At 43.8% G+C, this 15,221-nt stretch overlaps 1 protein-coding gene across 1 annotated transcript in view; it reads left to right on the top strand.

Annotated features, from left to right (window-relative positions):
- LOC145405889 (allatostatin-A receptor-like) overlaps positions 1 to 15,221 on the top strand; it is a 105,930-nt gene that overhangs the window by 48,114 nt on the left and 42,595 nt on the right. The window contains exon 7 of the mRNA XM_080277145.1: positions 1 to 86. This exon is cut by the window's left edge and continues 249 nt beyond it. Within this exon, the coding sequence (XP_080133271.1) occupies positions 1 to 86 (86 nt within the window). The remainder of the gene's footprint in view (positions 87 to 15,221) is intronic.

The raw sequence follows: 15,221 nt of genomic DNA, 5'->3' as shown, positions 1-15,221 counted from the left end.
CAGCAGTCCACAGCCTCAAAATGTTATTTTCCTGTCGGGGGGGCAACGAGAGTCAGCCAACTATGGAGGCGTGAGTGATGTTTCGTGTAATTCGTCTCGGGGGAGGGAATAACAGAGGGTAGCGGACCAGTCCCAAGTCATTGTGAAACCTCATGAAATGCTGAAGGCAAGAGTCATACTGTTCTTGCCTTAGGAGGTCCCATAGCATCTAGCATAGTGTGTGTTTTTTGTTATACCATTAGTATTGTCTTGTATTTTATTTATACCATTTCATAATCGACATACAGATATCACAAAGAATACTAACTTACCATTTGCACAAATAATATGGTAAGGATGATCATTCTTTAATATCAGTGATGAGAACAATAATTCATTATAATGTGGCAAGAACAAGTTTATATTGGAGGCTAGAAAACAAACTGACTATATGCATTCATAATGTGCTAAAGGGGAGTTGCTAGGGAGCTTTCTGTACTCATGAGACTAACGCTCAAAAGTTTCGTTTTATGACGGTTCGTCATCACGACCAACGATAAGTGTATTGTGTAAATCTGCAAAGTATTTGTAGGTCCGACCTGCTTTATGCAGAGTGTATTTTGAGGTCGCAGGATATCATCAATGGTGTCTATTTATCTTTATTATCAGAAATGGAGTATGGACAGATATATATATATTTTTGTAAATACAGTAATTTCATATATATATCATATAGAGCTAAAATAAGCAATGTATGATTATTAAGTTAAACCAAACTGTATGACCGTGTGAAATCGAATGCGAATGTGTACCTGTATTTGTGTGTGTGTATGTGAGTAGACCAATGAGTTTGTGTGTGTATTCTTTTCCGTTCCTCTGTACAGTCATAAATACTGCAGTGTTTACATACATCGACTTGGACCCCCAGATCCTGAGCACAGTGATGCTTGCTCACAGCCTTGACCGTGGCACCACCGAAAAGGATATATAGGATGGTCCATACATTGTGCCTCACTTATGTGTGTTGAGTGGACGGTTCAGCCTTATATACTCTGTTCGCTCTGTCCTGGCCTAAATTTACTACTACTTTACCTTGAATACTAAATTGTAACAAGTAGCATCAGACTATGGTGCCTCTCACAGACAAGTGCAGTGAATGGAATATAGAGCCATGCTTTTGTCTTGTTCTGTTAATGAGTTACGGTAAGATGCAAAATGGCAAAAATCTCATCCATGCTGTGGTAGAGAAAACCTAAAGCGAAGAATGCAAACTAATCATCCATATAATCAGTGGACATTATCTAACAGATTTAACCAAGCATGAAAAAGTCTCTGGGAAGTGAAAAATTATGTAGGGTAGACAGCAGTAAAGGTGATTGAGGTTTTCCTTCAACACACGTAGCTATTCCAGTTAAAATGCAGACGAGGTGTGCAATATACAGACCATCCTATAGTATATGTTTTAATGATATGTACAGTATTCATGCATCAGATTGCCATTGCTGTAGATTGCTAAACCAAGGTGATATGATACGTGTATATTTACTTGTTTGTAAAAAGATGACAATGCTCAAGAGTTAATAGTAATAATTATTTGTTTTCCTTATGGTGTCTCTGGGTAGGTTTGTAGGCAGTGGGTTGTGCTGGTATGCCATTGAGCCCTGCATGCCGGCCCAACCTTTGACCAAACCTGACCCATCCTGGCAAGCTGACTCACGTACTTCGCAGATGCTACAAGGTTGAATTTTAATAATTTTTCTTCGCGAGAAGCCGCCTCACTACCTGGTGTTTTACTGCTTGCGTGGGTCAGATTGCCATTCCATATGAATTGCTGAAACTGACCAACTCTTCAATGATGCCAAATAATTTAGTGTAAACATATTTTATCATTACTGTTCGTTATTATAATAATAATATACGCTATTCATACTAATTATCTCCCATCGACACAGTGTTTCGGGGAGGTGTTTGTAATATAGCAATGGTAACTTACATTGTACATATTAGCTGAAAAACTTGTACATTGCACACATACATACAACCGCAAGTATTTTGAAGCAAGTTAGGCATGATATTTAATAACTTTTCTTCTCCTTTTATCGAGTGACTGGAAGGGATTCTTTTTCTCGAGTCAGTGGGACAGCCACCACCATCGTTTGTATATATTACAATGTATTTTGTTTTGTTTTGTGAAGGGTATAGGCAAGTCTTTATTAATGATGATCAGTTATACAATATGTGAGAGGTGCTGACGATGAGTCTATGTGTGGTGGTGTTATGCACCCTGGGTGGAACAGCTGCGGCATACACACGAGAGGTATACCTCCTTATATTTTCCTGAACCTCGCCGTGGAAAGGACCCTACGTCCACCCTGGTGAGGAGGTGTCTATAACAAGAAAGCATCAGGTCCCTGCACGGTGTGAATACTGCACTGTACCCGTAGGACGCCCCACAGAAGCAATTGCTTATGTGTGGTCGTGTCTGCTTAACCAGACAAATGGGGGCCAAGCAACAACAGCATGTGAGAAGGTAGGACATGGTTAGGCTTCATACCCATTCCAATTTTTGTAAAACAGCAACGAAGTAAAAAGTTCCGGCTTTATTAATTTTTCATCATATATGTATACAAAGAACTATGTAAAAAAATTGGGAGTTTGCCTTCCACTTTACACTTCAGATGAATTAAGGAAGTTTCATGCTTAAAACTTTAATTGAACAGGGAAAGCAGGCCCCCAGTTACTGAAGGAAATATGTGGAATGATTATAGTTATTAGAGTTGCTAAGCCTGCATTCCATATTAATGACTGCATTTTTTAGTGGTATGGAAAGACCCGCAACGTTGTACCTTCATCACGTACACTCGATTAAATAAGTGTATTTACATTTTCCCCTTTTTAGGTTTTGAAACTAGGGATGTACCACTTGAAAATGATCTCCATTCACCTCCTGTTCATGAATGCCTGCTGTTATAATCATCACTCAATAAAGCTTGAAGTTTATTCTACAGGTGAACTGAATTCTTGTTTAGTAGTATTTGCTTAAGGAAGAAAACAGTAATGCTCGCAGTGAAACTAACTATTGCCCTCGTAAATATACCTTTTTAATCGAGTGTACACTCTGATCGAAAATGATCTTTACACTAACGCCATTGAATATCTGCAACCGTATACATCGACGTTGTCAAACATATATCTCATTGGCACCTACATATTATGTCCGTATCTCACTCAGACGTACCAACCATATGGACAAGGATTATATCAGATATCTATTACCGTATGTAGAGGCCACCAGTGTAAAGGTCACTTCTGACCCGAGTGTACCTCAGAAATTTTCATAATCTGAATGCTCGCCCATCCCGTTGTGATCCCTCTCAAAGTAATAACGGCCCATCAGAAAACAGATGCACAGTTCATTTACCAATATTGAAGGAGGCTAGAGCTGCAAAAAAGATTCTGCTGCGGCTTTTGTTCTTGCTGCTACCTGACAATTTTACCAGTTTCCAAGAAACGTTTCAGGCCAAAGGGATGAGATAAAGAAGCTCTTGAATGAAACTGTCTGGAGGTAAAAAGTGGAATTATGTGTCCTCGTAGTACCATGATTAACCCTGTCATCCATGTATATATATATATATATATATATATATATATATATATATATATATATATATATATATATATATATATATATAAAGAGAGAGAGAGAGAGAGAGGGGGGGAGAGAGAGTTTTCTTGTTATCGCTCTAATATTTAAAAGGTAATATGTAGAATGTAAATAGATTATTGGCAAATTAAATGTACTCACTCATTCACTCATAAATTTTGCTATTGCTTTTGGGATCCAACCTCACCCAATCTGTAGGTGGGAAAAGTGGTCTGGAATCTGGATGTTTATAATAGTAATGATGACAAGCATTCTCCTGTAGGAATCAATTGGATGATGAAGGCTCTGATTCTTTTGGCCTAAATAGTTTATTAAGCTGAGTAAAATCCCATCGTGGTAGCAAGAAAATAAAAATACAGAAATGCAGTGATCAGGTTAACCAGCCAGTTAGTAATCCCTTCAATAAATGATGTTTATTATCGATGCTGTGACTAGAATGCTTATATTTATTCAGAGAGAGAGCTTGTAGAAAATTTGATAATAGAATGCCTTAATGGAAGTACTGGATAATGGGCTACTTATGTAATGGATGAGTGAGGTGTTCCACAGGGTGATGTGCTTAACCCTTTCACTAGATAAAATCTCCCCTTGGCTGAATAACATCGTGTGGTGGTAGCGAGAATAGGTCGTTATGGTAAGGTAGGAAGTAACCCCTTCAGTGCAAAAGTGACGTTCATATTTCATGCTCGCTACTACAAGACGATTTTACTCGTTAGATGAAACGTCACGTCATGAAAGAAACAAAGTCCTGTAAGCTGAGTTTGTTTCTCTTAATTAATGGATAGAATTGAATTAAATTTGCTGATTATTTCCAATGTATGAATGTCAGGTAATAAAACAGTCTTCACCCATATTCATCATTTTTTTTGGCATAATACCTGATTTACTCTGCATGTATGTAGCCAGATCCCTTAATCCAGGTGGAGTGCCTACAAATCAAATATCTCCATGCCATCTTGTCCCTTGACATAGGTTTTCCTTTCTCCCGGTAACACTTCCCGCATTAATAATCCTCTTCACACCGTCGTCGTCGTCGTCGTCGTCGTCGTCGTCGTCGTCCTCCTCCTCCTCCTCCTCCTCCTCCTCCTCCTCCTCCTCCTCCTCCTCCTCCTCCTCCTCCTCCTCCTCCTCCTCCTCCTCCTCCTCCTCCTCCTCCTCCTCCTCCTCCTCCTCCTCAGGTTATTCAAACTGGTAGCTTACAGATAAAGTATTATAGAATGTGACTTTTCCTTTACAGTCTCTTCTGTGAAATTTCCATGTCAGTTTTTTCATGCTGCTTGGTGGTTTTTCTCACTTTTTCCTGGAGAGTTTGGGGGTGGGGGGAACCTTCTTGCTTTACTATCCTTATCCTTCAGCATGTAAAGTTAGATCTTGTAGTTATAGTCTGCTCTGTAACAAGCAGTCTCGAAAGGACCGTAAGATCTGTTGTTTATTGCTTTCCTTTGTACATTCCTCCTTCTCCTCCTCCTGCGCTTCCTCTTCACCACAATTTACACTATACTGGAAAATCTCACATTTGTCATTTTCTTCATGTAACCAAACCAGCTCAGGATACGTCTCCTACTTACCATCCCACTTGTCTGCCACCCAGCCTGCCTCATACCATGCATGCCCCCCATCCTGCCTGCCTACCACCCCACCTGCCTACAGTTCCGCCTGCCTATAACAGTGACTCCATGTTACCCTGCCGGCCTGCCACCTTACCTATCTACTACCCCACGTGCCTACAATTCCGCTTTTCTCCCACCGTGCCCACATATCACACACCCTGCCAACCACCCTACTACCCATCAACCAACCAAACTGCCTCCCTACCACCTCGTTAGCCTCTTTGATCACATCCTGGATGAATGCTTAACACCCTACCTTCTTATCTAAATTCTTTCATACTAAGTTCTCACGAAGCCTAATCACTCAACCGGCCTAACATCAGGACTGCTAAAATCCTGCCGGCATATGCAGGTAACCCTGCCTGCCTTTCTGCCTACCTACCTGCCTGCATAACACCCAGTCTTCTTAATGCCTACCACCCTACATGTCTTGCTCTCTGCCTGTCCAGCATCCCACCGCCAACTTACCTGTCTGCCTACCACCCTGCAATCCTACCATCCTTTCTGCCTGCCTACCACCCTGTGTGCCTATGTACTACGTTGTGTACCTTTCTACCAAATTCTGTCCTTCTCTGCCACCCTCTGTGCCTCCCTGCCACCATATGTGCCTCCTTACCACCTTGTGTGCCTCCCTACCACCTTTTGTGCCTCCCTGCCACCCATTGTGCCTGCCTGCCACCCTGCATGCCTTCCTTCCACTCTGCCAATCCACGACCCTGTCAACATCCCTGCCTGCCTGCTTACCTATCTACCAACCTACCTGCCTTCCTACCGTCTTGCCTTGCTTCTTACCACCCTTCCTGCTTAACTACCACTCTGGTTAGCTGTTTACTTCCCTGCTTGCATGGCTAGTAATATTGTTCATTGCCAATCGTCCTGCCCAACTGCCCATTATTCTTCCTAACTGTCTATCATAATGCCTATCTTCCTAACACCCTGGATTCCTACAACAGTAACCCCTGTCACCTTAAATTCCTTCTCATCACCATGCTTACATGAATACCAGCCTGCCTACTTACTTACCATCCTGCCTGTCTCTGTGGCTCAGGCTACCACCAAGGCAACTTCTTTCCTGTCTATCTTCCTTAACCTGCCTGTCTGGCAGCTTACCACCCAGTTTCCTACTTACTACACGGTTTTAATATTTTCCAACCCACCTCCCTGCCCACCACCCTGCCATACTTCGTACCTCCCTTACTTCCTACTACTCTGTCTGCATGTTACTCTGCCTGCCTGCCTATCAGCCGACCACTCTTCCTGTCTGCCTGTCTACACTGCCTTCCTTCCTGCCACCTACCTGTAAAGCCACCGTTTATCCATTCTACCTACCACCCTCCATGTCTGTCTACCAACCTGCCTGCTGCCTTACCAGCTTACCTGCCTCCGCTCCAATGTACCTGCCTCCTTACCAACCTGCCTTTCTCTCATCTTGCCTACCTTCCATCCTATGTGTCTACCCCTCCTGCCAACCATCCTTCTTCCTACCGTCATGCTTGCCTAGTTACCATCCTGCCTGCCTACTTACGTACTTACCTCTTTGCCTGCCACCCACCCTCTCCTACTGGTACCATGCATTCCTGCCTCCCATGCTGCATCATTGATATTGACCTTACTTCTCTGCCTTCCAACCCGTCTCATGCCCACCACCACCCTCCCAGCCTGATTACTACTCTGCCTGCCTGTCAGCTACACTGGCGGACGTTTGTTGCCTTGCTTGCCTTCTCACCACTCTACATACCTGCCTGGTACCCTCCTGCCTCATTATCATACTGCTACCTTGCTGCTCAGCCACTCTGTTTGCTTAACACCTATCCTGCTTACCACCCTGCCTTCCATCTTGATTACTACGGTACTCGCCCTATCTACCAACCCTGCTTCTCTCCCAGCAACGCTGCCTGAGTGCTTAGTACCCTCCCTACTTATTTGCATCTCTGTCTGGCAGCATGCCACCATGCCTGCCTGTATATTACCCAGACTGATTCTCTACAACGTATCCTGCCATCCTTTTACCTTGATTGTCTGTCTGCACCTCTGTCCGTCTACCTTCTTACAATACCATTTATGTCTTCCACAGTGCTCATTACGTACCCCTTGTTCTTAACTACTACTCATTCAGCATATCTATCACACTGCATGGACATCCCTTTGCCTGCCTTTCTATCTTGTCCTGCAAGCCCACCTTTTTGCATGCCTACCAATTTGTCAACCTGCCAGAACCTGCTACCTGCCAACAACATAGCCTTTATGTCTACCATCCAACTATTTGTCCACCACTGTGACTGCAATGCTACCACCCTGCCTGCCAACTTAAGATCTTCCTGTCTCTACTGGCCTGTGTGCCTGTATTCTTACCAAACACCCTATCACCCTACCTCTCGCCCTGCTTGCCACCCTGCCAAAAAATCTAGCATCCTGCCTGCCAATCAACCAGCCTGCCTACCAACCTGCCTATGCATTACCACCCTGTCTACCTGCTTACGATCTTGTCTTCCTAACTACTACACTGTGGGCTGTCTGCTACCACGCCTTTCTCCCTACCATCCTACCTGCATTCCTATCACCCTTTCTTTCTCGCAGCTAACTTACCTGCTTTCATACCACACTGCCAACGTACCTGCCTTCCTACCACACTGCCAACTTACATGCCTTCCTACCACATCGCCAACTTACCTGCCCTCCTACCACACTGGCTGCCGACAGTCCTTTCTGCCTACCACTCTTGCTTTCCAACAACCTGCCGACCTACGACCCTTCTGCTTGGCCATCAGTCTGCTGTTTTGTTGTTTTATGCATAGCGGGTATTCGTTAACTTTTGTTGTTTTATACAAGGTTTCCTTGTGTGTCATTGGAGCTTTTATGTGTATTTTGATGCAAGGGTTGTTTGATTTCTATTATTCTTTGTTGTTCGATATTTATGTATTTTTGTTTTGATTTTACGCTTTCTGCACGGGGGTAGTGATCTTTGTCACACTGCAAAAAACCTTTATGGTAAACAACCAGTCACCCTACTGCCTACCTTCCATATTGCCTGGCTACCTTCCACCCTGACTACTTGTCTGTGAACCTCCTGCCTACTGTACCACTTTGCTGTCTACTTGCCTGGGATCCTCCTGCCTACCACCCTGACTACTTGCCAGTGACCCTCCTGCCTACCACCGTGACTGCTTGCCTGTGACCCTCCTGCCTACCACTCTGCTGACTATTTGCCTGGGACCTTGCTGCCTACCAATCTGCTGACTACTTGCCTGGGACCCTCCTGCCTTCCTACAACCCTGCCTATCAAGTTAACTCCATCCCTCCCATCTCCCAGCTTGCATACCTGCCTGTCACCTTGGCTGTCTGTAATAACACTTGCCTACCATCCACTCTGCCACCATACCCCCTCACCCTGCCTCTTCTCCTGCCTACAAATCAACCAGGTTGACTTCCTACTTGTTTGCATGCTTATCTTCCTGCCTGCCTGTTTACCTGACTGCCAACCACCCTGCTATCTGCCTACCACCCTGCCTTTCTACCTTTTATATTACCTTCCTGCTGTCTGCCTACTATCATGCCTGTCTTCACCACCCTTCCTGCGTCCCTATTACCCTGTTTTTATCGCTACTAACCTGCTTCCCTTCCTACCACACTGCCTACCCATAAGTTTGCCTTCCTACCACCCATCTTGTTTCCTACAAACCTGTCCGCCTACCAAACTTCTGCCTGGCGATCACACTGCTCTTTTGTTATTAAATGCATATGTGTAAACTTAATTTTATGAATATGTGTTTAATTTGTTTTATGCATATTTGTTAACTGTTTTATGCATATTTCCTTAACTTTGTTTAATGCAAATTTGTTAACTTTCTTTTAGGGTATTAACTTTGTTCTATGCATATTTGATAACTTTGGTTGTTGTATGGATAGTTATTAACGGCAAGTTTATACGCAGTTGTTCACATTGATTTTGTGTATATTTGTTTTAGTTGATTTATGCATATTTGTTAACCTTAGTTGCTTAAGCATATTTGTCAATGCCAGTTCTTTAATACATTGTCTTTTGGTGCCATTGACGGTTTTATGTAAATGTTAAATATCTATATCAGTCAATATATCTATCTAATCAATCTGTCTATCTATCTGTCTGTCTGTCCGTCTGTCAATATCAATCTCTTAAAAATGACAATGAGTGGGAGGCATGGGGAGGCGAGGATTGCTATGGAATAGTTAAGAGGCAGGATGGGACTGGAGTGTATTGGTGTTGCGATGAAGAGAGGTAGATTGAGATGGTGTTGGCATGTGAAGAGGATGGGGGATAACAATTAGGTGTAGACAGTGAGAAGTGTTAACGTTGAAGGTAGAGCTGCGAGAGGCAGACCGAAAAGTTCAGGGACAAGGTCAGTGAGTGTGGCCTCAAGGATAAGGGACTGAATAGGGAGGCTGCCAGAGATCGAGCAGCATGATGAACAGCCATTAGATGATCATGGCCGACGCAGTCAGGCATGTTGAAGCCTACAAAAACGAGCCGAAAGTGTAAATATATATATATATATATATATATATATATATATATATATATATATATATATATATATATATATATATTTTGTGTGTGTGTGTGTGTGTGTTTGTGTGTGTGTGTGTGTGTGTGTGTGTGTTTGTGTCTGCCTATCTATCTGTTGCCAGAAGCCTTAATCCCATTAGGGGTGGCCGCAAACAAATCGCCTCCATGTCGCCGTATCCCCCGCTATTTCATTGCTCTGCTCCCAGCTCACACACCTCTGTCATATGCCTCTCCACTCCATCCCTCCATCTCATCCTTGGCCTACCCCTCCCTCTCCTCCCTTCTACCTCACTCACACTCTCCTCGTCAGTCTCTCACTCTCCATCCTCTCCACATGGCCAAAGCACCTCAGTGTGTTTCTCCTAACACTTCCTATCACACCCACATCCACAACACAACGCTCCTTCATTTCGTCATTTGTCAGTCTCTCTCCATGTGACTCCACATGCTCCTCTCAGATAACTCATTTCCACTGCTCTCACTGTTGACTTCTGTCCCTCCAACAAGGTCCAAGCTTCACTTTCATACGTTAGAGTTGGTATCACAATTCTGTCATTTAGTAGCTTTTTCACTTCCAGGCTCACTTCCCTGTCTCTTATCACTGCTTTCAAGGAACCAGCAACCTTTCTTCCCTGTTGCATCCTCCCAAGCACTTCACCCTCTAAACTTCCATCCTTCCTCATCACACTACCCAAGTACTTAAACGTACTCACATTTTCCATTTCCTTTTCATCCAGCCTCACTGTACATTCACTTACTTCACTTCTCTCGAATACCATATCTTTACTCTTCCCTACATTGATCTTTAGATTCCGCTTCTTACACACTCTCCTAGACTCATCCACCAAGCCTTGCAGCTCCCCTTCTTCTTCACTTAATACCACAGTATCATTTGCAAACAACAGTACAGGGAGTTTCCAAACACTGCCCTCTCTCACTAGGTCCACTCCAACGTCCACTGCCCTACCTTGTATCGTCTTTAATAACCCCCATCCCTATATAGACTGAACAACCATGGAAACATGACACATCCTTGTTAAAAAAAAAATATATATATATATATATATATATATATATATATAGATATATATATATATATATATATGTATATTAGATGAAGGGATGGAGTGGAGAGATGTAGTAGAAAGGAGGTGTGAGCTGGGGGGAGGGCAGTGAAATGGCGGAGGAGAAGGCGACATGAAGGTGATTTGTTTGTGGCCCCCCCTTGGGGTATTAAGGCGTCTGGCGTCTGGCGTCTGCCAGACAGACTGATAGGAAGGCAGACAGGCTGGTACGTTGGATAGAGGCCGGTAGGCAGGAGAGTAAGCTAGTAGGGTAGATGGGGATGATGAAAGAGAGGGGATGATAGGCAGTGAGGTGGTGGAAAGCAGAGATGCAAGGTGGCACACATAAGCATTGTGCAAAGTAAATGCAAAGCAAGTAGAGATCTGTGTTGTAGGCAGGCACAGTGTTAGGAAGAGAGGCTGAGTTCCAGGAAGTGATAAAGGGAGAGAAACATTGAGGTGATACGATACCACTATATAATAAGCCGAGTGGGTGATAGGTAGACAAACAGTGTAGTAGGTAGGAAGGTAGGGTAGTAAGTAGGCAGGCAAAGTAGTAGGTGGGAAAGTAAAGGTGGCAGTTAGAGCATGAGGGTGGTAAGTAGGTAGGGCGGGTGGTAGGCAGACATTCAGTGTGGTAGGTAGGCAGGCAGGGTTGATACAGAGCAGGCAGGGTGGTAGCTGGGAAAGAAGGGTTGTAGGTATGCAGGCAACACGGTAGGCAGACAGCAGGGTGACTGCTTGATTATTATAAAATTAGATATTGGCAGCGTAGCAACGAGGAACATTGCTGACGTAACGTAACAGTAAAGTCAAAGCACAGATAAGAAATACATAACACTAAAATAAATTGAAAACGATCTTCAAACATTAAAATCCACATATGTCAAAAGCACATCATAAAACAATGCATAAAACATGTAAATTAACAAAAAATGCACAAAACAACTGAAAACAACAAATATAAAAAGGACTCGGTAACATGTATGCATAAAACAACTAAGTTAACAATACTCAAAATTCAGCTAGCGTTAACAAATATGCATAAAAACTAAAGAGCAGAGTGATGGTCAGGCAGAATGGTGGTAATTGGCCAGGTTTGTTGGGAAGCCAGCAAAGTGGTAGGCAGGCAGGACTATGGCCGGGCAGTGTGGTAGGTAGGCAAACTGGTTCTTAGCAAGAAAAACGGGGTAGTAAACATGTGGGAAGGGTGGAAGGCAGAGAGGGATGAAAAGTAGAGAGGCCTGATAGGAAGGTAAGAGCATAGGCAGGCAGAGAGGTGGTTGACAGTCGGGCAGGGAGGGCGATAAGGAGACAGGAACGATAGTAGACATGCAAGGAATTGCTATGCAGGCTAGTAGATTTGTAAGCAGGGTGAAAGGGAGGGTGATAGGTGAGGCAGCACGGTGGGTGGTATGTAGGTAGGTCCATAAATATATTGTCAAGGTGGCAGACAGGCATGCATGCTGATTAACAGACAGTATGGTGCTAAATAGGCAGGCAAGGTTGTAAGAAGGCAGTCTGAATAGTAGGCAAAGTCATAGGCAAGCGGTCTGCGAGGTTGGTGAGCATATTTTGCTGATGGCTGGCAACAGGCTGTTATAAGGTAATCAGAGTGGTAGACACGCAAGATTGTGACCATGCAGGGCAGAGTGGTAAGGAAGAAGGAGAGTGCTCAAGCAGTTTGATGTGCAGGCAGCAAGGTGGCAGGAAAGCAGGAGGGTAATAAAATCGTGTGGTAGGCAGACTGACATGGGCAGGGTGTAAGCGGAAAGGCATGGTGGTAGACGAAAGGGCAGTGTGGCAGGAAGTCTGGAAGAATTGTAAGCATTCATTGCTGCTGGCAGACAATCAAGGCAATTGGCAGGCAGTTATGGTGGTAAGAAGGCATTACGGGTAGTATGGAGGTTAGGAAAACAGGAAGGCAGCAGGTAGGGTGGGAGGTTTTCAGCCAAGATGCCAGGGTGGTAAGCTGGCAGGAAGGATGGTAGGCAGACAGGCAGGTTGCCAAACTAGTAGACAGAGGTGATCAACAGACAGGCAGCGTGGTAGAATGAAAGCAAAATGGTACGCAGGCAAGGTGGTAGGTAGGCTTGATAGTTCGAGAGCAATGTGATAGAGAGACAGAACTATGGAATGGTAAGCAGAAAGGCGAGGTGTTATACATAGAGTCAGAGTTGTAGACACGGGCAGGGTTATACGCAGACTATGAGGTACGTATCCCATGAAGGGTAGTGAGCAGGAAGGCAGAGTTGGCAGGAGGGAAGAGTTTGCACGAAGGAAGCGTTGGCAGGAAGGCAGAGCTAGCAGGGAGGCATAGTTGGTAGAAAGGTAAAATTATCAGAAAGGTTGATAGGCAGGCAAGCTAATACGAAGGTAGGCAGGAATTTAAGCAGGCAGTAGGAAAACAAGCAGGGTGATAAGCAGGCAGCGTGGTAAGAAGGTAAATAGGATGGGAGACAGGCAGGATGAGTGCTAAGGCAGTCAGGTTGATAGGATTAAAAACAGAGTGTAAGGAATGCAGAGAGGGTGAGAGGAAAGCAGGATAGTTATGAATAGAAGATTGTGGAACAGTAAGAACACAGAGAGGTTGGAACGCACGGTGATAGAAATTTAGGGTGGTAGGAAGGGAGTATGCGCCAACACAAGATCGTGCAAGCAGAGAAAAAGAAGAGTTCTGGACAAATGTCGATGTGTGGATGGAAAAGTTTGAAAGGAATGCGTGTTTTTGATTGGTGATATGAATGGTAACGTAGGGAATGTGAAGGTGGATGGAGTAGTTGGTGAGTGGGGTGTGCCTGCTGAGATAGATGAGAATGGCAGTGCTTTAGTTTACATTTGTGCCAGGAGGGTGTTAGTGATAGCCAATACCCTCTTCAGGCACAAAATGATCCATATTTATACAAGGCGAGTGATTAGAAGGATGGATGATGAACCGAATGAAAGGAAGGCAATGATTGATTATGTGTGTGGATGAAAGGATGCGAAGGTGTGTAATGGATGCAAGAGCATATAGAGGTTTGGGGAGTGGACTTTCTGACCACCATTTGGTGGTGGTTAGAATCAAGGTCCAAGTAAAATAGAGAAAAAGAAGAAGGGAAGAACGGGAGGAAGGAGTAGATGCAAGGAGAGTGGAAAGGTTACAAGAGGATGAGAAAAAAGCAGAATATAAGAGAGAAGTGGAGGAACGATTGGGTAAGTATGAATTGGAGCAGATGAGGGATGTGGACGGACTGTGCAAGATATTCACAAAAGAAACATGTGCAGCATGTGAAGTGGTGTGTGGGGTGAAGAGAAGACGAAAGGGGGTGCAAAGAACAGCATGGTGGAATGAAAAGGTGAGACAGGCAGTGGCACAAAAGAAAAAAACATATAATGAATGGATGAGAAATAGGGGCGTGGAAGAAGTTGAGAGACGGAAGAGAGAGTTATATGTAGAAAGGAAGAGAGAGATGAAAAGATTAGTAGGAGAGAGCAAGAAGAGAGTGGATGAGGAATTTGGAAGGAGTTTGAGTGTCAAGTGGATGGAATGTAAGAAAATGTTCTGGGAAGTGATAAAGAGAGTCAGACAGGGTGACAATGAAGTTAGCAGGGGAGTGAAAGATAAAAATGGTAGATTATTAGTTGAGAAGGGAGAAAAAGTGAGCAGATGGAGAGAACACTTTAAGGAATTGTTGAACATAAAGAATGAAAGTAATGCGAGTATAAGTGGCTGGGACAAGGAGGGAGGTGAGAAATCAGCAAGGAATTAGCAGGATGGAAGTTGTGGAAGCAATGAAGAGTCAAAATAGGGAAAGCCCCAGGAATTGATGGAGTGTGTGGTGAAATGCTGAAGCATGGGAGAGAGATAATAGTAGAATGGATGTGAAAGATGTGCAGATTGGCCAGGGAGGAAGGTAGAGTCCCAGAGGATTGGAAGTCAGGTATAATTATTCCCTTGTACAAATGGAAAAGGGAAAAATAAGTGTGTGGTAATCACAGGGGCAATTGTCTTCTTAGTGTAATAGGAAACGTATACGGTAGGATACTTATTGACAGAGTTAGGGAAATAACAGAGGAATTCACTGGAGAAGAACAGGGAGGCTTTAGGAAGGGAAGAGGTTGTGTAGATCAGATATTCATTCTTAGATTTTTAGTGGAATAGTTTCTAGAGAAGGGAAAGAAGTTGTATGTGGCCTTCATGAATTTGGAGAATGCATATGACAGGGTGGATAGACAAGGATTGTGGAAAGTATTAATATATGGAGTAGATGAGAAGTTGTTGAATGCTGTGAAGAGTATGTATGAGGGTGCTACGGTTGCATTGCGTGTGGATAGTGACCTGAGTGAATTTTTCTACTTGAAGGTTGGACTGAAACAGG

The sequence above is a fragment of the Coenobita brevimanus genome, chromosome 68 (assembly GCF_032717465.1).
Source record: "Coenobita brevimanus isolate Jiangsu-jjx chromosome 68, ASM3271746v2, whole genome shotgun sequence".
In the NCBI taxonomy this organism is placed as follows: domain Eukaryota; kingdom Metazoa; phylum Arthropoda; class Malacostraca; order Decapoda; family Coenobitidae; genus Coenobita; species Coenobita brevimanus.
Note: the sequence above shows the minus strand (reverse complement) of the source record. Positions and strands in the feature narration are given on the sequence as shown.